The following is a 24,557-nucleotide window of genomic DNA, read 5'->3' as shown; positions in this document are numbered from 1 at the left end:
AACACAGTCTGAGGATGTGTTGGAGGTAGCCTGCTTGTATCACCATGCTTCCAGCACCAACATAGCATGCCCATAACCTTTCCTAATCTGTACATCTTTGGAATGTGGGAGAAAACCAGAGAAACCCACGCTGTCATCGGGAGACTAATAACAGGGGGCATAATCTTAGCGTAACTGGAGATTTGTATAGGACGGATGTTGGTGGCATGTTCTTTACACAGAGAGTGGTAGGTGTGTGTGTAACATCCTGCCAGGGGTGGTGGTAGAGGCAGGTATAATAGGTAGGCCCGTGGATGATAGAAAAATGGAGGATTATGTCGGAGGAAAGGGTTAGAGTAGGTTAAAAGATCAGCATATCGTGGGCCAAAGGACCTGTACTGCTCTCTTATGTTCTATGTTCAAGCTCCTTAATGTACAAACTCCTAACAGATTGTGGCAGGAATTGAACCCTAATTGCTAGTACTGTAAACTATTATGCTAGTTGCTACGCAACTGTGCCATCCTTGTTTTTGGATCTTTTATTAATTTCACTCCATTTCTATTGGCTCCATTCCTATTATAGCCCAGAATGGATTTTTATGATAAGGTGTTTTGCATCTAGTTATGCTAGTCTTCACCTCTTGATATTTCTCTAATTATCAAGGGCAAATAGGGAAAATGTTACCTGTTTCAGTCACAAGTTGAATGCCATTTTGTTTTACATTTGACTTTTTCTGATTCCAACTTTACAAAGTTGCTTGGGATATTTATCAACACTTGATGTGTGTGATCATTTTGTTTCCATTCTGTTGCTTTCTCTCTCAACAGGATGCGAGTTTACCCATTTGGTCACTCTCACACGTGGCATTACAATGCCTGCTTATCTTCACACTCTTTCCTTTCTGAACAATTTATACTTTTGAGTAGAATATTCAATTCCGTCTTCTGGATTTAACCATGTTTTCCAAAAAATTCTTTAATATTATCATCGCCTACAATTCCCATTTCTGACACCTTGACAACAATTTTCCCAGTCTTGCTACCTTGGTTCTTGATACTCTGTTTCATATGGAGACTACACTACTGATATGACAACGACCAATAATGTGTCTCATTTAGCAACCTTCCTCAGGGGTATGCTGGAATGAACTCTTCTGAATTACCACTCCTGACACATACAAAACCCGTCACTTGGCTGTCTATACTTGATGTATGATAATGGCCTTTTGTGTAAAAGTTGTTTTGTCTAGCTATAGAAAGGAAGCATCATTCAACAACACAACATTTCCAGTGCTCCTGAGAGTGCAGGGCATAATGTATTGTATATCAAAGCGTGTTATTTGATCAACATTATTTACTTCAATAGACCAAGTCTATCTTGCTCTTTACAGCCATATCTGTGTGATATAGCCTAATTTGAATCAGTCAGCTAGTTTTTCCCAGCACGGATTGTGGCTAGTATGCAAAGTTTTAGTTTGCCTCCTACAAAGTTTGTAAAGGATTTAGTTTTACAATTCTATCACTATAGAATTGCAATTCTGGAAATGTTCATGTATCCCTTTTTGCACATTCTCAAATCTGTCACTGTGAATCTCTGTTAGTTTCCTGTTATATTGCTATTTCAGTGCACAAAATGTTAACATGAGAAGTCCTGTTGTGGCAGGAAATTGCATCCTTCATGTTGGACCATTCTGTTCCGAGAATTTGGGATTTTAAATTCACATATCTGTATTGTATGAATGGATTTGGTCCCATTACCTTTTTGGTTTCCATTAGCACCTGTGCCTAAAATAGACTTCAGCTAGAAATGTGAAATGATCTGTAACAGTGTCATACCCTATAAAAGTAATGCATGTTATGATATAATTTTCTCCAATGGAAGTGAGAATTAGGGAATGGTACATGGAATTCTAACTGGCATGTGCATGATGGACAGTCATATCCCTACATATTCACCAGAGATTCATTCCAAAAACGTTGTTGTTAACGTGTGCATATATAATTCTGAAAACCATTAGGAGATGTACTCATGCACTTCCAAGAATGGTCAAATTTAAATTCCTTTGGACTCCCTGTGAACTCCAGATACATGACCTTGACCAAAGGATTTGAAGCAAGCAATAATTGCCCTATTTAGCATTGCTTTTTCTGCCGTGTTATTGGAAGAAGCGAGAGGTAACAAAGCTAAAGGAGAGACAATACTGCAAAATGTATACAACCCATGGAATAAGGAAAGATATTTTAAAAAATTGATTTAAAAAGCAAGTTATAAAATAATATTTTAAAAACTCACACAGGGTACCAAGATTGATAGGCAGTTTTTACAATTATATAAGAACATAGAACATGGAACAGTAGAATACAGGAACAGGTCTTTAAGTCCACAGTGTTATACCAAACTAATTAAATTAGCATTCAAATTAAATTGGCATCCAAATACTAATCTCTTCTGTCTACACAACATCCGTATCCTTCCATTTTGCTCACATCCACGTGCCTATCTAAAAGTCTCTAATGTGTCTGCCTCTACCCCCCCCCCCCACCACCAAGGCAGCATGTTTCAGGCACTAACCACTCTCTGTGTACAAAATTTACCCCTCACATCTCTTTTGAAGTTACACCCTCTCACCTTAAATGCATGAGATCTGGTATTTCAACCCTTGGGAAATTATACTGTCTGTCTTCTCTATCTATGCCTCTTATCTTATAAATCTCTATCAGATCTCCCTTCAACCTCTGCTGCTCCAGAGAAAGTAACCCAAGTTTTTGACGAACCTCTCAATATAACTCATGCCCTCTAATGTGGTCAGCACCTTGGTAAACCTCTTCTGCAGCCTCTCTAAAGCCTCAACATTCTTCCTCTAATTGGATGATCAATTCTGTGTGCAATACTTCGGATGAGGCCTAAATAGAGTTATAAAAAGCTGCAGCATAATTTCCTTTTGAACTCATTGCCTCGACTAATAAAGTCAAGCATGCCATATGCCTTCTTAGCCATCCTATCAACCTGTGTAGGCACTTCAGGGAGCTATGAACTTGGAACCCCAAGATCCCTCTGCTCATCAACAATGTTGAGGATCTTGCCCTAAACAGTGTACCTTCTCTCTGCATTTGACGTACCAAGGTGCCGCACATCACATTTGGCCAGGTTAAGCTCCATCTACCACTTCTTTGCCCATATCTGTAACTGATCTATATCATGCTGTATTCTTTGCCAGTCTTCTGTGCCATCCACATCAAAATCAATTTTCTTATTAACTGCAAACTTACAAACCCACCCATCTACATTTTCATCCAGGTCACTTATATACACGATAAACAGCCAAGGTTCCAGTACAGATCCCTGTGGAACACCACTAATCACAGACCTCCAGCTAGAATAAGTCCCTTCAACCACTACCCTCTATCTTCTATCAGCAAGCCGGTTCTGAATGCAAACGACCAATTTACCATGGATCCTCTGCATATTCATCTTCTGGGTAAGCCCCCCATGAGGGACCATGTCAAAAGCTTCACTAAAATCCATGTAAAAAAACCATCCAGAGCTCTACCTTCGTCAATCACCCTTGTCACCTCATCAAAAAACTCATTCAAGTTAGTAAGACGTGTCTTGCTCTGCACAAAGCCAAGCTGGCTCTCCCAAATTAGACCATGGTTTTCCAAATGCTCATAAGTCCTATCCCTACAAATTCTCTCCAGTAACTTCCCTATCACTGATATGAGACTCACTAGTTTATAATTTTTAGGATTATCCGTGTTCCCTACCTTCATAATGAAACAACATTAGCTACTCACCTGTCCACTGAGTCCTCACCTGTGGCTAGAGAGAACATAGAGATATTGGTTAAGGTGCCAGAAATCTGTCGTCTTGCCTCTCTCAATAACCTTGGATATATCTCATCAGACATTGAGGCATATCCACCTTAATGCTCTTTAAGAGATCCAAGGCTACCACCTCCTTTACCTCAAAATACTCAGGCACATTAATACCCCCTAGCACAGATCTCTTTATCTTCCACTTCCTTGTCCTTGGTAAATACTGCTGTAATGTTCTCATTAAAGACCTTACTCTCATCCTCCACATCAAAGCAAATGTTCTACCCTTTGTGTTCTGTGCAAGTGGTCTTTAAACACCATCCACATGTTGGATGTGGACTTGCCCAAAAACAGCTGTTCCTATTTAACTCTCCCTAGTTCCTGCCTAATGCTGTCATAATTTGCTCTGCTTCAATTTAATACTCTTCCTCAAGGTCCATACTTATCTATGGCTATTTTAAAACTTAAGGAATTGTGGTCACTATTCCCTAACCGCTTAGCCACTGAAAGGTTGGTCACCTGGCTGTGCTCATTATCCATCATAGCTCCTCCGTTTGTAGGGCTATCTACATATTGATTTAAGAAACTCTCCTGGATGCTCCTAACAATTTCTGCCCCATCTAAACCACGTGCAGTCAGAAGGTTCCAGTTTATATTAGAGAAGTTGAAATTCTTCATGGCAACAATCCAATTATTTATACTCCTTTCCTGAATCTGCCTGCATAGCTGTTCCTCAATGTCCCAGTGGCTATTGGAAGGTTTATATAATCCCATAAGAGTGCTTGCATCCTTCGATATTTGAGTTCTACCCACGTAGACTCATTGGACGAGCCCTCCATTATGCCTCCTCCAGAGTACAGCTATGATATTGTCCATGGTTAGTAGGGCAACTCCCCCACCTCTTTTACCTCCCTCTTTCTCACCTCTAAAAAACTGAATCCCTGGGTCATTGAACACCCATTCCTATCCATCTCTTAACTAAGTCTCTGTAATGGCCACAACATATTTCCATTTACTGATCCATGCTCTAAGTTCATCACTTTTACCCATAATACTCCTAGCATTAAAATACACACACTTCAAACTATCCATTCCATAGTATCTATGACTTTGCTTTTGCTTGTTTTTGCTGGCCCTGATAACTGTCTTCCTCCTTTCCCTCCATTTTCTGACCTAGTGTTCTGTTTCCCACCCCTTTCCAAACTAGATTAAACACTCCTGTGTAGCACAAGTGAACCACCCGGCCAGGATATTGGTTCCCCTCCAGTTTACTGTAGGTGCAAACCCATTCCTCTTGTACAGGTCACTCCTGCCCCAGAAGAAGTTCCAATTATCCAGGAATCTGAAACCCTACCCCCTGCATCAGTTGCTCAGCCACTCGTTCATCTGTACTGTCTTCCAATTCTTGCCCTGACTGGTACGTTGTGCTAAGAATACCCAGAGATGACAACCTTGGAGGTCTTGCTCCTCAGCCTCTTTCCTAATTCCCTACTCTCACTGCACAGGACCTGTTCCTCTGGCTGCTCACCCGCCCCCTTGAGGATATCCTGCAGCCACGCTGAGACACCCTGGACCCCAGAATCTGGGACACCTCGCACTATCTTGGTGTCTCTTCTGTGGTCACAGAATCTTCTGCCCATCTCCCTAGCTATCAGGTCTCCTATCACCATCGCTCTGCCTGACTTTACCCTTCCCCGCTGAGTCTCAGAGCCAGCCACAGTGTCACTGTGCTGCTCGTTCAAAATAATATGGCATATTTACAGTGCACATATATTCATTCTTCTCCCATAAGGAAATTACAGGCTTTTATAATTGTTTCTCAGCAGTCTTCATAAGAGAGGAAGAGGATATCATACCCGATACCCTTGGGAAACCAACAACGAAACAAGGACTAAAAGTTACCAAAGCTAAAATGAGCAAGGAAACAGCAATTTAAAAATATCATGATGCAATAACCTGACAAATCTCCAGGAAATGATAGTTTTCATCTTGGGTTTCTCGAGGAAATGGATGAAGAAGCAGCAGCAATTGTTTCAGCCATAATCTTCCAAAGCTATCCGAGCAGAAGGAGAATATCCCTTTAGACTGAAGAATTGTAACTTCATTATTTCAGCAAGGTGGATGAATAAATAAGGAACTAATATTTCTGTTGGACTTATTTTGTAGCTAGATAGGTACTTCATTGATCCCAAAGGAAATTACAGTGTCACAGTAGCATTACAAGTGCACAGATATACAAATATTAGAAGAATAGTAAGAAAGAATAAAAAGTAAGTTACCTCAAGCAGTCGAACAGGAGGGGTCATCACTTCCCCGGCTGTAGCTTGACTCATTATAGAGCCTAGTGGCTGAGGGTAGGAATGACCTCACATAGTGCTCTTTGGAGCAGCGCAGTTGTCTTAGTCTATTACTGAGGGTGAGAAACATTGTCCAGAATTGCCAGGATTTTCCGTGGGGTCCTTTGTTCTACCACAGCCTCCAGCGTGTTCAGTTTGACTCCTATAACAGCGCCAGCCTTTCTAATCAGTTTATTGAGTCTGTTGGCGTCACCCATGTCGATGCCATTTCCCCAACACACCACTACATAGAAGATTGTACTGGCAACAACAGACTGGTAGAACAAGTGGAGAGGCCTGCATACTCCAAAGGACCTCAGTCTCCTCAGGAAGTATAGGCAACTCTGGCCTTTCTTGTACACAATCTCTGTGTTGGAGCTCCACTCAAATCTGTCATCCAGGTGCACCCCAGGTACTTGTAGGTCCTCACCATCAATAGTAACAGGGAGCAGTGCAGGGTTAGTCTTCCTGAAGTCCATTACCTTTGCCTTGCTGATGTTGAGCTGCAGCTGATTTAGCTTGCACCATTTGACAAAGTCCTCCACCAGGGCCCTGTATTCATCCTCCCATCCTCCCTTTATACACTCAACTATTGCTGAGTCATCAGAGAATTTCTACAGATGACATGACTCAGCTGTATCTAAAGTCTGAGGTGTACAGGGTAGAAGGGAAGGGAGCCAATACAGTCCCCCTGTGGGGCCCCATTGCTGCTTGTAGCCATGTCTGACACACAGCTCTGAAGCTGCACAAACTGTGGCTGGTGGAAATTGTTGAAATTTGAGGAGTGAATTCTGAGGCAATCACTTACTGGAGAGAGCCAAGTGGATTGGTAAAGGGCAGAATGTAGTTAACTAATCTAATTGAAGGAATTATGGTTATGTACACTGTAGAGATGAAGCTTATATGAAATTCTTGAAAACATTTGGTTAGGTTCCATATTAGATATTGTATATTAGGTTGCTATATTTTAAATTTCATTAGACCAGATGTAGGAAACCTGTTTACGATGGAAGGAAATCCAGAAAGGATTACAACCTAACTTTTGCAGTTAAATGCCATTTAGGATGGAGAAGAGGAAAAAATAGAGGGTTATGGGTAACCCTAGGTAATTTCTGAAGTAAGTACATGTTCAGCACAGCATTGTGGGCTGAAGGACCTGTATTGTGCGGTAGGTTTTCTATGTTTCTAATTTTAAATTATGAAAGTTTATGAACAATGGAGATCTAAATACATGAGATTAGTCACTGATGACTAGTGTTAGCTGCAAACCCCAACTCCTTCAGAACTTTTAATTCTGCTCCGGGTATTTTTTCAAGCATTTCAAAGTCATCTCTCTGTAGTTATTCTGACAGATAGTCTGTCAGCATGAATGTGAGCTGCCAGTAAATTTTAAAACAGCAAGTAGAATTTAATCATATACAGGACTACACATTAAATAAAAAACAGATTATATTCTCAATCCTTTGTTACAGTGTTCCATTTGTCTTAAGGAAATGATGATTAAAGATGATTGCTAATTTGCAGTGCAACACAGGAATGTAAAAGAAAGGTAGGAAGGTTTTGTCAAAAGCTGATAGCTTCGTTTAAAAAATAAAATGCAATGTTAAAGTACATTTCCATGGCAATACCAATTGAAAGGAATGTTCAGTTTGTTTACATCCCAACAACAAACCTTGCGTCATTTGCATTTATTCTAAAAAAAATTCAAAAGAATTTCAATGTGCCTTCTGAGAATGTTCTATTGTAGGATATCTGCAGTCAACAATATAACATATGGCCCTGTAAATTAAAACATCAAGGTTTATACTGCTTAATTATATTCAGTTATTTCAAGCAGTTTGGTTTCTTCACAGCTTATTATTTACCTCCTACTGCCTCCTGACTGCAATTAGAAAGCATTATCTGAGGTTTATTTAGGATTTCACTACAAAACCTGCTGTTGATGAAAGGCAGGAAGCATAAGACTATAATCATTTACTGGGTCTTAATTTGGCTACAGACTAAAGCATTTTGTTCCTTCAGATCAGCAACATATTTACAGATACTGTTTCTTAATTCCGTTGTTTCTCATGCCTCTGAGATTTTTAAAGTCACAATTGTATCATATACTGCTCCTCTTATAAGGTGCATTGTCCTTTCTATTCTGTGGGCTCTCCTCCTCTCACACTCAATATGAAAAGCTACCAGTTACTGTATATTGAGCCCCAGTAATTGAAATAAGATCTTCACACAGTGCACATACTCAGCCTTTGCCTGAGCTTTGAGACCCTGTCTCTTGTCACACGTCCAAATGCAGGAGTACATTCATACCTCACGAGGAAAGTAAGTAGTTACAGTTGGGTTTTTCTTTGAGCCTTCAATGCTAGTGTGCACCCTTCATCCAGAAACACATTTGCCTTGCCTGGTCCCAAAGCCTGTGCACATTGATCTCGATCTCATTCTCACTCCAGGTGCAACACCTGGTAAGACCTAGCCATGCTATCTGTAGTTTATTAAAGGTTTATTCTATCAGTATAATCTAGTGAGCACATGTAATTTCCATTCTGGTTTCTGCATCCTTTCTCTCCAGTCTTGAAGAAGGATCTTAGCCTAAAACATCGACTGTTCATTTCCCTCCAAAGATGCTGCCTGACCTGCTGAATTCCTCCAGCATTTTGTGTGTGTTGCTCAAGATTTCCAGCAAATGCAGAATCTATTATATCTCTGTGATAATATCCCAGCTGACCAATTTGTTAAGTTGAGTTGCTGCAGGGAAAAAATTATAAACACCCCTTCATAGGGTTTTGAGACTTGATTCACCCACAGAGTTTAAAGAAAGCTTGCCTTCACGTGGAACGCAGGAGATTTAGGTATGACCTGATGGAAATATATAACATCACGACAGGCATAGACAGGGCAAAAGCCCTGCGAGGAAGTATGAAAAGTATGAAAGCCCAGTTTTCAGATCAGAGGTGAGAGATTTAAAATAGACATCTGGGACAGCTTCTTCACACAAATGGTGGTGTGCGTTTGGAACGAGACGCCTGAAACAGTGGCTGAGGCAGGTACATTAACAACGTATCACTGCATAGAAACAGTCTCTTCCACCCAACTAGTCCATATCTACCACAGCATCCTCCCTTCTAGTTCTGGTTGCCTGCATTCAGCCCATAAAATTCTAAGCCCTTCCCCTCCATTAACCTTAAAAGTTGTAATTGTACCCACCTTGCCAATTCCTCGTGCACCTTATTCCAGATGCTCTCTGCCTTCTACTTAAATAAGTTATCTCTTGGGTCTCTTTTGAATCTCTCTCCTTTTACTTTGTGCCTGTGCCCTCTAGTTTTGGACTCCCCAACCCTGGGAAGAGAGTGTGACCGTCCACCTCATCTGTACCCTTCATGAGTTTATAAGCCTCTGTGAGGTCATCCCTCATTTTCGGGCAGTCCAGGGGAAAAAATAATCCGGTCTTGGCAGCATCCTCATAAATCTTGCACTCTCTCCAGCTTGAAAATGTCTTTCGTATAACAGGGTGCCAAAACTGTGCACAACACCCCAAATGTGATCTCAACAATGACTTGTATAACTGAACCATAATGTCACTGCTTCTAAGCTCAGTGCCCTGAGCAGCATGTTAATCACCCCCTTCACCTTGTCTACTTGCCTGGTTGCTTTGAGTGAACTGTATACTTGTACACCAGGTCCCAACACACTTGTCAGTGCCCTGACTGTCACTGTACAAGTCCTACCCCGGTTAGAATGTCCAAAATAGTACCTCATGCTCATCTAAGTTGAAACCCATTTCTTGACAGAGAGACCACAGTCAGTCCTTGTTGGCAGGAACATCTCTGACTCCATCACACTGAGCACTGGATCCCCACAAGGCTGCGTGCTTAGCCCATTGCTGTTTACACTGCTAACACATGACTGTGCAGCCAGATTCAAGGGGAACCTGATCATTAAATTTACTGATGCACAGTGGTGGGGCTCATCAGCAAAAATGATGAAACAATGTACAGGGAGGAGGTCAAACACCTAGAGAGCTGGTGCAGTGACAACAACTTGATGCTTAATGTCACCAAAACCAAGGAGATGATCGTCGATTTCAGGCGGTCTCAGCCTGAGCACACACCCCTCAGCATCAGTGGCTCCACAGTGGACAGAGTGGAAAACATCAAGTTCCTTGGGGTGCAGATCTCGGACAATCTCACCTGGTCCAGGAACACCACTGGGATTGTGAAACGGGCCCAGCAGAGACTGCACTTTCTGAGGAAGCTTAAACAAGCATCACTCCCCACTAACATCTTAACTACATTCTACAGAGGCATGGTTGAGAGTGTGCTGACCTTTTGCATCACAACCTGGTACTCCAGCTGCAGTGCTGCCGACAAAAAAGCCTTGCAGAGGGTGGTTAGGGGAGCAGAGAAGGTTATTGGGGTCTCCCTACCTTCTGTCCAAGACCTCTTTCAGAGTTGATGCCTCCAGAAGACACGGTACATCATTAAAGACCCCTCACACCCTCTCCATGAACTGTTTGTTCTTCTGCCATCAGGTAAACGTTACAGGAGCATCAAAACTAAAACCACAAGGCTACTAAACAGCTTCCTCCCACAGGCAGTCAGACTGCTAAATAGCTGCTCTACCTGACTCTGTTTTGGACACTTTTAACTTGCACTGGACACTTATAACTTGTTTTTAACTGACATGTGGCTGCTGTGTTTTACTATTTATTGTTGTGTTTATTATTTACTGTTGCGTTTGTTATGTTATGATTACACTGCTCCTGGGAAACGCTGTCTCATTCTGCCCTGCAGAGCTGATGTATGGTTGGAATGACAATAAAGTTTTTGAATCTTGAAAAAAAAATCTTGAAATCTTGAATCTTGAAACCCATTTGCCATTCCTCAGCCCATTTCTTAACTGATCAAAACTTGGTTGCAAATTATTGTCACTGTCGACAGGACCCCCTAATTTAGTATCTACAGCAAACTTGCTACTCGTGACTTGTACGTTCTTATTCAGCTCATTTACATAAATAATGTCTAACAGTGATCCCAACACAAATCCCTGTGGCACCCCACTAGTCGCAGGCCTCCAGTCAGAGAATTTGCTTTTTACCATCAGCCTCTGCTTCTTCTTATTGTTCCAACTGTGAATCCACCTCTGAATCAGAATCACTGACGTATGTCATGAAAGTTGTTATTCGTGGCAGCAGGTACAATGCTGGCATGACAGGTTACTATGCATTGCATCAGAAATGAATCATGCATAAGAGAAATAGCAAGGTAGTGTTTGTGAGTTCATGGACCATTCAGAAATCTGATGGCAGAGAGGACAAAGCTCTTCCTAAAATGTTGAATGTGGGTCTTCAGGCTCCTGTACCTTCCTCTCTGATGGTAGTAATGAAAAGAGGGCATGTTCCAGATGGCGAGCATCTTTAATGTTTGTTTTCCTGTTCTTGATGATCCACCTTTGGAAGATGTCATTAATGTGGGGGGGTTGAGCCTGTAATGGCGTGACTAAATTAACAACCCTCTTACGATCCTGTGCATTTATGCCTCCATTCCAGACGGTGATACGACCATTCAGATTGCTTTGCATTGTACATCTATTGACATCTGCTGGAGTCTTTGGTGATGTACCAAATCTCCTCAAACTCCTAATGAAGTATGGTCAACTGTATGCCTTGGTCATAACTGCATCAGTATGGTGGTCTTCGGATAGATCCTCTGAGATGTTGATACCTAGGAACTAGAAGTTGCTCAGCCTTTCCACTTCTGATCCCCTCATTGAGGACTGGTGTGTATTCTCCCAACTTCCCCTTTATGAAGACCACAATCATCTCCTTGGTCTTGCCGACATTCAGTGCAAGGTTGCTGTTGCGACACCACTCAATCAGCTGATCTACCTCACTTCTCTTTGCCTCCTCGTCACCGTCTGAGATTCTGCCAACAGCAGTGGTGTCATCATCAAATTTATAGATGGCATTTGAGCTGTGCCTAGCCACACAGTCATGAGTGTAGAGAGTACAGCACATATCCTAGAGGTGCATCTGTATTGATTGTCAGCAAAGAGGAGATGTTACCACCAATCTGTACTGACTGTGGCGGCCTAGCGACGAAGTTAAGAATCCAGTTTCAGGGAGAGGTATGGAGGCCAGATTTTCAAAATTGATGATTAGTACTGATTAGCACCTCACTAGCCACCCTGAATTCCACTCAATCAATCCTTCAGATAGACCTACCATGTGGGATCTTTTCAGAGACCTTACTAAAGTCATTATGAATATGTAGTCTTATTTTCATTAATCCCTTTAGTTCCCTCTTTGAAAAACTGCAGGAGGTTTGTAAGATATGGCAAAATCTTGCTGACTATTGGTGATGTAAAAGCCATCTAGACAAATACATGGAGAAGAGAGATTTAGAGGGTTTCGGACCAAACATAAGAAAAAGGAGAAGGAGTAGGCCATACGGCCTGTTGGGCCTGCCCCGCCACTCAATAAGATCATGTCTGTTAAACTGTTTGTTAAACTCAACTCCATCTACCTGCCTTTTCCCCATTACACTTAATTCCCCTACTATGTAAATATCTATCTAACTGTATTTTAAATATATTTAGTGAAGAAGCTTGAACAGCTTCCCTGGGCAGAAAATTCCACAGATTCCCCACTCTCTGGATAAAACAGTTTCTCCTCATCTCTGTCCTAAATCATCTCCCCTGAATCTTGAGGCAATGTCCCCTAGTTCTAGTCTCACCCACCAATGGAAACAACTTTCCTACTTCTACCTTATCCCTTTCAAAATTTTGTATGTTTCTATAAGATCCCCTCTCGTTCTTCGGAATTCTAGAGAGTATAGTCCCAGGCGACTCAATCTCTCCTCAGAGGTTAAACCCTTCATCCCTGGAATCAAGCTAGTGAACCTCCTCTGCACTGCCTCCAAAGCCAGTATCCTTCCTCAAGTATGGAGATCAGAACTGCACATAGTACTCCAGGTGTGGTCTCACCAGTACCCTGTATAGTTGCAGCATGACCTCCCTGCTCTTAAATTCAATCCCTCTAGCAATGAAGCCAACATTCCGTTTGCCTTCTTAATAGCCTGCTGCACCTGCAAGCCAACTTTTGGCGATTCATGAACAAGCACTCCCAAGTCCCTCTGCACAACAGCATACTGCAATCTTTCACCATTTAAGTAATAATCTGCTCTTCTATTATTCCTTCCAAAGTGGATGATCTCGCATTTACCAAAGTTATATTCCATCTGCCAGACTTTGGCCCTCTCACTTAATCTATCTATATCACTCTGCAGACTCTCCACATCCTCTGTACAATTTACTTTTCCACTCAGTTTAGTGTCTTCAGCAAATTTTGCTATGCTACACTATCCCCTCTTCCAAATCATCAATGTAAATGATAAACAGCTGCAGGCCCAGCACCAACCCCTGCAGCACCCCACTCACCACTGACTGCCAACCGTAGAAACACCCATTTATGCCAACTCTCTGCCTTCTATTGGTAAACCAATCCACTAACAACGCCAATACACTTCCTCCGACTCCATGCATCCGAATCTTATTTATAAGTCTCTTGTGCGGCACCTTATCGAACGCCTTCTGGAAATCCAAGTATATGACATCCACCTGTTCCCCTCTATCCACTGCACTCATTATGTCCTCAAAGAACTCCAGTAAGTTTGTCAAACAGGACCTGCCCTTTCTGAATCCATGCTGCGTCTGTCTAATGGAAACACTTCTTTCTAAATGTTTCACTATTTCTTCCTTAATGACAGCTGCAAGGATTTTCCTGACCACAGATGTTAAGCTAACTGGCCTATATGGCCTATAGTTGCCCGTCTTTTGTCTGCATCCTTTTTTAAAAAGTGGCGTGACATTTGCTGACTTCCAATCCACCAGAATCTGCCGAGTCTAGAGAGTTTTGGTAAATGATTACCAATGCATCTACTATAACCTCTGCTAATTCCCTCAGCACCCTGGGATGCATCCCATCTGAATACAGGCAGATGTGACTGTCTTTGGACAAGATGGATAATTTGGGCTGAAGTGCCAGTTTCTTTGATGTAAGACTCTGGCTCTGTAAGTAAAACTGTATTGTATGTCAGCGGAAACACAAGGCACTGTAAGTGATGGAATGTGGAGCAAAATACAATCTGCAGGAGAATATCAATGGGTCAGACAACATCAGTGGGAGGAAAGATATCAACTTTGCTTTGAAACCCTACATCAGAACTGAGTGCAGAAGTGCGATGACCAGCAGAGAGAGGAAAGGGGGTTTGACAAGGATAGATTCCAAGGAGGTTGGTGGACTGAGGGAGAAAGATTATGGTGGTGGCAGTAGTAGTGCGATCGTTCAAGTCGAGTAAGATGCTCTCCTCGTGGGTTGTCTATTGATGGGTCCCGGGCAGCTTTCGAGGCCAATCCAGGATCACATATTCTGGTGCAGTATGGGCACGAGTAAGTGGTGGCTGTGGTTAGTGGGTGGGATTTTAGTTGTTCATTCTCTCCTTTCACAGCTCCTGCTTGTTCTCTGCGGCACAGCGGAGATCACTCTCATGTAACGCAGGTCCTTCTTGATCAGATTTCCTCCAGGTGCATCTGCTGACTGCAATGTCTTCCCAGTTTTTAGATGTAATGTTCAATTTCTTCGGGTTAAATTTGATGTTATCTTTAAAGCATTCCTTTGCCCACCGGGGCCTTGCTGGCCTTCCTTCAGCTGGGAGTCAAAGATCCATTTGGGGAGACATGAGTTGGGCATTGGAATGACATCAGAGTTGGTGTTGCTTTATCATGGTGAAAATGCTGTTCATGTTGGCCTCTTCCAGTACATTGCTCTTAGTGTTTCTATCCTTCCCAGATGATCCTCAAAATCTTTCATAAGGTTTGTCGGTAGTATTGTTCCAGGGCTTTCCCATGTCTACTGTAGGTGGTCCATGATTCAGCTCCATACAGTAACATAGGAAGGACGACTACCCGAAAGACCACAGAGGTTTTGTTTGGACTTCAAGGTCAGGGTCTTCAAAGACTCTTTTCCTTAATCTTGTATAGGCTCCATTAACACCTCTCAGGCAGTGGTTGATCTCTGAGTCAATGAATATCTGCTTTTGAAGAGGGAATCCTGTCAAGGTAGGGGAAGTGGTCTGCATTTTCAAGGATGATATTGTTAACTTTTACGGAGGGCTGGCTAAATGGATGGTTGGGTGGTGGCTGATATAGGACCTATGTCTTTTTTATATTCAAAGCAAGACCCACGGCTCAATGTGCCTTGGCAAAGGCGTTCAGGGTACATTGGAGGCCTTTTATGGAGTGTGCTGTGATGGCATTGCCATCTGCATACTGAAGGTCCATAATAGTGGTGGTGCTGATCTTGTTCTTGGCCTTGAACCGGTTGAGGTTGAAAAGCCTGTTGTCTATTGTGTATGCGACTGGGATTCCCTGTAGCAGTTCTTGGCCAATAGGGTGAAGAATGTCAGTAATAAAGATGACAGATAGGGTGGGTGCAATGATACAGACCTGTTTGACTCCAGTCTTGACATTGAAGGGTTCTGATTAAGCCCCACAACTGCTGAGTACTGTAGCTGACATGCCATCAATATTTGTAAGTACTTGTCAGGGCAGTTATGTCTCGATAGTATACACCAGAGAGCGTGGTTGTCGACTGTATCAGATGCCTTTGTCAATCCTATGAAAGCCAAGTGTAAAAATTGCTTTTGTTCACAGCATTTTTCCAGTAATTGGCTTTCTGTGAAGATCATGTCTGCAGTACATCTACAGGGATGGAAACCACACTGTGATTCAGGGAGTTCTTTAGATTGTGGATGGAGCACAAGCATTTTGCCTGTTGACAGGAAGGAGATGCCTCTGTAATTGCCACAATCTGCCTTGACTCCTTTTTTTGAAAGTGGTTGAATATCAGAGTATCCCTGAGTTCTCAGAGCTGTTGTACCTTTTCCCAGACCTTCAGGAGCAAGGTATCTATGTAGTACAGGTATACTGGTTCAGCTTCCTTAAGGAACTCTACTGGGATCCTCTCAGGACGAGTGGCTTTATTACTTTTCGGGCTACTGATAGCATCATGGACCTCTTTCAAACTGAGAGGTTCCCCCATGGCAGGTAAAGGAGGGGAGTGTAAAGATGAGAGTCGGCTGTGGGAGGGAGATAAGCAAGAGCACAGAACTCTAATAGAGCTAGATTCAGATAAGTGGAAGTGCTAAGTATGGTAACCATTACAGGAGAAAGAAGAAATAAACGACAGTTGAAACCAGATGTCGGTGGGTGGGGGGTGGTGGAACAGGATTGGTGGTGTGACTCAGACTGTGAGTGGATGGAGCCAGGAAGACGAATGGGAAAAGATAGATATATGGTAAGGGGATACTGAGGAAAAGGGAGACAAAAATGGGAGGACCTATAACTAGAAGACTCATTATTCATCCCATTAGATTGCAGACTACTTGGATAGAATATAAATAGTGTTGTTCCTCCAGTTTGCCTCCGGCTTCGTCCTAGCAGTCGAGAAGACAAACCATTGAGGAAGTGGGAAAGGGAAGGGGAGTTGAAATGGTCTGCAAACAGTGCTCAGGATGGCAGACCATATGTGTTCTGCAAAGCCATGGCCGAGTCTGTGCTTTGGCTTGGTCCTGTACTTGTATATACTAGCCTTTCTTGTCCTCAGGACATTGGAAAGCATTTACAGCTAATTCAATTCCTGCCATTGTTACAATGGGGGTATTATTGTAGATCTGCCCTCTATTAAATAGTTTATTCTTTCTCCACTATAACCTGTAGCAATGACAATGCATTATGGTGCTAATTAGCTATCCATCATGCAATTAGGGACATTAACCTATTGCTCAGTTATATTTTTAAAAGTGTTAATGCATTTCCTGATTATATCCCGATTATGACTTGTTGTAAGGCTGGGGTTCTTAAACTATTGCTAAATAGAAGGCCAGAGAGTGGGGTTGAGAGGGACAATAAATCAGCCATGATGGGATGGTAGAACAGACTCAATGGGCTGAATGGCCTAATTTAGCTCCTATGTCTTGTGGTCTTAGGGAATGAATGCTAAGAGCAACACTGAAATGGTAAAATTTTTATGGATCTTCACTGTTGAAGGAGAATTTGGACTTATGTTTTTATCAAGGGTTATTCTTGACATTGTTTCTTAGAGACCACATAAACATGAGAGAAGTTATTGATTCAATTAATCTATTTTGCTCTTCTCTTAAAGGCACACCTTCTGGCAGTACCGCCAAGAAAACCCCAGAACTAAAGTCGGTGATCCTCCACCAGATGGTCTCCCTGGTTTCAATAGTGGAGTCATGCTCTTAAATCTAGAAGCCATGCGTCAGTCAGATCTTTACAATCAGCTTCTGGATGCAGTGAAGGTAAGAAAACTTGCAGAAAAGTATCACTTTAAGGGCCACCTTGGCGACCAGGACTTCTTCACGTTGATCGGAATGGAGCAAGCAGAACTCTTTCACATTCTGGACTGTACGAACAACAGACAGCTCTGTACCTGGTGGCGGGACCATGGATATGCTGATGTCTTTGATCTGTACTTCAGATGCGATGGAAAAGTGAAAATATACCATGGAAACTGTAATACTCCAATCCCAGATAATTAAATAAACTATTTTTGAGTTTGTATACCGATGGTTCAAAAGGCACATTCCTTCGGCTGGAAAAATATGCTCATTTTTTAAAACTGTTCTTTCATTTTGAGACTTCTGTTTTTAGTGTAGATTTGTTTTGCCTTCTGATCTCTGCCATGTGGTAAATGACAACCGTCAAAGTAATTAATCTATAGTGAGGAAAACTACATGATTGAAATGTAATACATCCTGGAATACCAACATTGTCATTAAACTTGTTGCTGTTTTCAGTGTTACGGATTCAAGCAACAATAAATATATGAGTGAGGCAGGGGTTTTTATAACAAATAACATGTTTATTAAACACTGAAAACAAACCCCCCCAAAAGTAAACAGATCACTAACGCAACCGGAAATCAGTTGCTTTGCGGCAGCTTAAACAGTTCTTAAAGCAATGAAGCTTAAACAGTTCTTAAAAGTAGTATTGCAAAAGTTCAAAATGCTTACAGCCCATTTAAAGGAGAGACTTTTTAAGATGATTTAAATTCTCTTTCACGTCGTGTTGTTGCAATTCCCAGTCGAACTACTTTTCCCACGAAGAATTTTACGAAGATGAAATGTAATGGCTTAAAGGCACTGACCTTTCCTTTACAAAACTGTTCCCAATCCTTTCTGCTATTCACAGGGATTAACATGGGCACAGTCAACGAATTCCTTCCGAATGAGGATCAAACAAGGTCGAACCTGTTTCACCGTCGAAATCGGTTCTCCTCGATCTTTTAACTCCCGAACTCCGATCTTCACTCTCCACTGATTCTCAACTATAAAGAAACTGCTGGCAATGACCTTTTAAACTTTAGGCATTAAATAAAACTTCATCTTTCAACCACACTGCGTCATAACATTAAATCACGCAGTGGCATGAAGCCAACATGGCAAATCCAGCCACAAACTGCCCCTCCTCACAGGGAGGGGTCCTCCTTTTATACCCTGTAAAAAAAAACCTGTCACATGACCTCTACTGGCGGGAAAATGGCGTCACTCCACCATCACAAGACCATTACCTCAAGTCCAGTATAGCTTCAACACCTGTCACGTGACAAGTACACCACTGTCACGTGTCACGGGTACGTAACATCAGAAATAGACATGCCTATAACTTTTATATACAAATCAGTATTCTATTTGTAAAGCATCAATCTGAAATGGTGGAAATCTGAAATAGAAACAGAATATTCTGGATATACTCAGCAGGTCAGGCAACATCTTAATAATCATTCTTTGTCTGTTTCCACAGAGGCTGCCTTTTCTGCTGAGTACTTCCAAGCAATTTTCTCTTTTATGTTGATATTTTGTTAGTCTACTGTTGTTTTAACTTTGTTAAGGGCTTGATCAAGGGGAATCCTTAAAAAGCCTCCACTACTTCCCCATGCTTGTTCCTATTGTGTCATTCATGCAAATATATTTTAAAGCTCTGCCTCTCATTGCCTTTTATCAGATGTAATGGTTCTTTGTGCTATTGCATATCCTGCAAGAAATGTCTTTTCTTGCTGGCAGCTGGTTTTGAACTTTGCACCATGTCTGAAGCTTTAAACAAGAAAGAATCTGAATGATCTTGACAGCATTTATGTGGAAAGACTCCTTTCTCTTGTAGGTCACATTTTTTTTTAAATGAATGTTCCCTCATTTAATGAAGAGGGGAGGCGAGTTTTCATCTTCCAAAGGGTCATGACTCTCCTGGAGCTCACTTTCTCAAGGCAGTGAAGCTGGAGATTTTGAATATTTGTAAGTAGATACTTGGAAAGCAAGAGAATGAAAGGTAACTGTAGGCGAATGGGAATGCAGAGTTGATGTGACAATCATATCAACCATGATCTTAACAAACAGTGGGTAAACGTTAGGTTTTGAGGGGCTAAGTGCCCTACTCGTGCTCCTTGTTCATGTATTTTTGAGTAGCATTTTTGAAAAGAACATTTTGCCTGGAGTGTAATATAATAGATCTGAACAAGACACAACATGAAAAGGATAGAAGGAGTCAGATTTCTCCAGTAGTTCCTACAAATACTCTTCCTCTTGCATTTTGAAATGAAAATTTTAACAGATTTAAAAGGAATCTGATCTGGTCTAGTCATATGATTCTTGCTTCAGGACGTGCTTAGGCTGATGTGCGAGAGTTCCCAGGTTCATATACGAGATGAGCCCTGTTTGAAGTCAGAATCACAGATTTCCATCACACTTTTTAACACTTTGGTCATCGCATTATATGGAAGGATGTGGAAACTTTGGAAAGGGTGCAGAGGAGATTTACCAGGATGCTGCCTGCTTTGAAGAGCGTGTCTTATGCGGAAAGGTTGAGTGAGCTGGGGCTTTTCTCTTTGGAGAGAAGAAGGATGAGAGGTGATTTGATAAATATGTATAAGATAGGAGACATAAGTAGAATGGATAGCCATGCCTTTTCTCCCAGGGTGGCAATGGCCAAAGCGGGAGGACATAATGCAGGAAAGTATGGGGGAATGTCAGAGGTAGTTTTTTTTTACACAGAGAGTGGTAAGTGCACATAATGCACTCCTGGGGCTAGTGGCAGAGTCAGATACATTAGAGGCATTTAAGAGATTCTTAGATAGGCACGTGAATGGAAGGCTATGTGGGAGGAAACAGATTGATCGTAGTAAAAAAAAACACAAAATGCAGGCAGAACTCAGCAGGCCGGACAGCATCTATGGGAGGAGGTAGTGATGACGTTTTGGGCCGAAACCCTTCATCAGGAGTGAAGTACCATGGGATGGTTGAGGGGGCATAAGAAGTGGGGGGAGGGATAAAGTAGAGAGCTAGGAAGTGATAGGTTGGAGGGAAATGGGCTGGTGGAAGGTGGAGAATTATGGGAAATAAAAGAGAAAGAAAGGTAGGGCTGGGGGGAGAGATTATAGTGAGGGGGGAAAAAGGAGAGAGAAAGAGAACCAGACTGAAATAATAGATAGGGATGGGGGTAAGGGGGGGCAGGGGTATCAACGGAGGTCAGTGAGTTGGATGTTCATGCCGGCAGGAAGGAGGCTACCTAGGCGGGAGATAAGGTATTGCTCCATCGACCTGCGTGTGGCCTCATCTTGACGGTAGAGGAGGCCATGGACAGACATGTCGGAGTGGGAGTGGTTTGCGGAATTGAAGTGTGTGGCCACAGGGAGATCCCGCCACTGCTGGAGGACTGAGCGCCGGTGTTCGGCGAAATGGTCTCCCAGTCTGCGGCGGGTCTCCCCAATGTATAAATGGCCACATTGGGAGCACCAGTACAGTATATCACCCCAGCTGACTCGCAGGTGAAGTGGTGCCTCACCTGAAAGGACTGTCGGGGGCCTGGGATGGTGGATCTGGGATCTCCCTGTGGCCACACACTTCAGTTCCACAGACCATCCAACTCACAGACCTCCGTTGATACCCCCATCCCTATCTTATTTCAGTCTGGTTCTCTTTCTCTCTCCTTTTTCCCCCCTCACTATAATCTCCCCCCAGCCCTACCTTTCTTTCTCTTTTATTTCCCATAATTCACCACCTTTCCCCTAGCCCATTTCCCTCCAACCTATCACTTCCTAGCTCTCTACTTCATCCCTCCCCCCACTTCTTATCCCCTCTCCACCATCCCATGTTACTTCACTCCTGATGAAGGGTTTCGGCCCGAAACGTCATCACTACCTCCTCCCATAGATGCTGTCTGGCCTGCTGAGTTCTGCCAGCATTTTGTGTTTTTTTTAATTTCCAGCATCTGCAGATTCACTCGTGTTGCCTTTAGATTGATCGTAGCACAGGGTGACAGGTCAGGCATTATGGACTGAAGGGTGTGTACTGCTCTCTGTTTTATGTAACATTTCAATAGATTTGGTATAATTTAATTTTTAATGTTTGCATTTCAGGTGATATATTCATTGTGCAAGCCATTCATTCATTGTTATTTCATGTGTAGCAATTCAAACTGAATTAGTAAAATGAGTTGAACACTACTAGTAATTTATGATGAAGTATTTGAATCCTACCACTCTGCATGACAGTAGTTGTCTGGACCAAAGAATATTTCACTTTTAGCTATTTTTGCAACATTCATGTTTGCCAATTGAAAAATTAAAACTCAAAATGAAACAAAGGGTAATGGAAATTTTGTGCATCAAGTTGTTACAATCTGATGAACTCTCATTGTTTCTGCTCTGTATGAATGAAAGTAGCGCTTTGTTGCAATGCACTGTACAGTGTGCAAGCTGAGTTGTTTATTTCTGAAAGCAATGCATGCTATGGAAGGATGTATTGACTTTCAGAATTATTTTCTAAAGGTTCCTCAATTTCCAAGTTTGTAATGTGCATACAATAGTGTTAATGAATGTGCCTATTTAAAGACAGGTGTATTCATATGAATAAATGTCTGATTTTGAAATTGGACAAAAGTAAAGCCATGGGATGGCACATGGGTTATAGATAATGTCTCCCTTTCCATAGTGGCTGTCCACAGGGAAGTAGATAAGGAATAAAGGAATTTTAACAAGAAGCATTATCTCTGATTCTTTTCACATATGCAGCCTAATTTGCTGAAAGTTTTTCAGTTTTATTCCTCAAAATACTCTTATTGAGGCAATAAAGTGCACTTGAAGGCAGTCATTGCAGTAATTGAGTTGGGTGCTCAGCAGCTTAACAAAAGAGTCTCAACTTGAATCCCGTTTTGCTCTTGTTCACCTTTGGTCCATACTGTACCAAATGCTTCCTTTTGCACCGTGTAGCGGCAAGACTAATCCAAAATGAAAAGATTTCTGTCTTGCTGGGACTAGTGATGAGTTAACGTGGCTGCTACGCACTGCCTAAGTGGCTCCGTCTGCGCTGGTGTATACCACCAGTGGGTGTGAATGATTCTTTGCATTTAGATGACGAATGTTGAAAACATTCAAAGTTATTTCATAGGAATGTTCTGCAACAAAACATTGTACTGCATGAGGTCATCATAGAGTCATATACAGCACAAAACCAGGCCATTTGGCCCACTACACCTGTTACAGCCACTCTATTTTACATACCTGCTGATTACGCCTCTGATGTTTAGGGCAGCTGTGAAGGTCCTTCGTCTCTCACAGTGTTTAGGACGTGCTTCATCATGTCAGTAACTTCCTTTCAGTTTTCACTATTGTCGGCCATGCAAGTCTCGGGTGGAGACTCGTGAATACCATAGCACTCAATATAGAAGGATTCTTCACTGCTGTTTCCGTAACAGTTTGGTTTAACCAGTCAGGGTTGTTAGCCCTGAGCTGAACCCCCGAACCTGGAAGACCGGTGGACCATTCTTAGTCTGACCTCTACCCTTTGACCTGTTTGGCACTGGTGACCCTACCAATAGCCAAAGCAGAAAGCCCTGACTCCAGCCAGCATCACTGAGGCAGGCAAGCCTCCAAACTCAACAACAAGTTTGTTGGAGGATCACATTTTACACCAGTCAATTTATTCTCCTCACATTCCTGTCAACCTCAAATTTCTAGAACTCTAGGGGCAGTTTGTGGTGACCAACACCCACATCTGTGCTGCACCCTGAGGAATCTCACCCTATCATAAGGAGAATGTGTGAAACTCTTACAGTCAGCACTGGTGAAGAGAGTGGAAACCAGGTCACTGGAGTTGTGGAGTAGCAGCTCTGCTAGCTGTACGACGAGGCTGCTTCAGATATCTGAACGAGTAAAATGATAGGTTTAAAAAAAAGAACATCAGGGGAGCAAGCCTGGGAAGGGTTGAATGTGGAAATTCCAGAAGTTAGGATCAAGGCAGTAAAAGGCACAACACTAATGAAGGAACAATTAAAATCACGGATGCACAATGGAAGAGAAGGAATGCGGGAATCTAGGTTGTTATGGGGCTGCAGTGAAATAGATTAGAGTAGGACAAGGATAAAGATTATAAAGGATGATGCCAATGAGGACTTAATAAGTGGATGGTCACACATCACCACCTGCAGATCCACCTGAAACTTGAGTGTTCTATATACCCTCGTTCAATGTTATAACCTTTTAGAACCACCTTGTTCTTCGATGAGAAATGAGGAATTGGGAAGTAATTGACAGTTGAATTGCTTGTTTACTTAGCTATTTAACTGCTGGTGTGGGGTTTTAAGAGATTTAGGGAATGGAGTAGTTTTGCACTTTAAAGGCAATCCAAAGAATGTTGATAAAGAAAATAATTCTTCTCACCCCGGACACTGTATGGTGACTTCCTGTTTTCCTTCTGCATTGATTGTACCAACATTCGCTTAGGTATAGCACTTGGCTGAAAATTGTACATCACAGCAAATTAAGTGAACAGTACAAAGGTCTTGTGTTTTAAAAAAATGCACAAATAACAGTGGCCCACTAAGGGGCCAAGACTCTGCATTTCTAAAATATCTTTTCACAGAGCAAGCGATTGGCTGTTAGTAATTATTATTTATCAGGCAAGGTTAATTGCTCCTTTTGTGGTCAGCTGTGTTAGAACAGCTACTGTGCTTATCATTTTGTTTATATGGAAAAATCATGAGTGTTCTGTGCCTAATTTCATAATTTCCCCACACTGAGAAGGAAAATAATCCATTTCAGTTTTGTTTTTTGTTTTGCTAATATGACTAATCAACAGTCTGTACCGTTTCCTTCAATATTTCTCGTAATATGTTTTGTTTTATCGCAAGAGCAAATTATTATGCCAGCTCTTGTGTGGCAACCAGATTCGCTGTCCAAGTATATTTACCCCCCCCCCCCCTCCATTTTTAGTCTTCAAACTCTTTGAACTCTTTTTATGATATTGGCTCTGGTTTCCTTACATGTTCCAAAATTAATCTAATGTGCCTGAAGATACT

General features: G+C 42.1%; 1 protein-coding gene across 1 annotated transcript in view; it reads left to right on the top strand.

Moving 5' to 3' along the window:
• The window catches only part of xxylt1 (xyloside xylosyltransferase 1), a 152,372-nt gene extending 134,339 nt beyond the window's left edge, over positions 1-18,033 (top strand). Inside the window, exon 4 of the mRNA XM_073041181.1 lies at positions 17,350-18,033. Coding sequence (XP_072897282.1) covers positions 17,350-17,746 — 397 coding nt within the window. The 3' untranslated portion in view covers positions 17,747-18,033. The remainder of the gene's footprint in view (positions 1-17,349) is intronic.
• The last annotated feature ends 6,524 nt before the right edge of the window (positions 18,034-24,557 follow it).

Source organism: Hemitrygon akajei, chromosome 3, assembly GCF_048418815.1.
Source record: "Hemitrygon akajei chromosome 3, sHemAka1.3, whole genome shotgun sequence".
Lineage (NCBI taxonomy): Eukaryota > Metazoa > Chordata > Chondrichthyes > Myliobatiformes > Dasyatidae > Hemitrygon > Hemitrygon akajei.
This window is presented reverse-complemented; position numbering and strand designations above follow the sequence as displayed.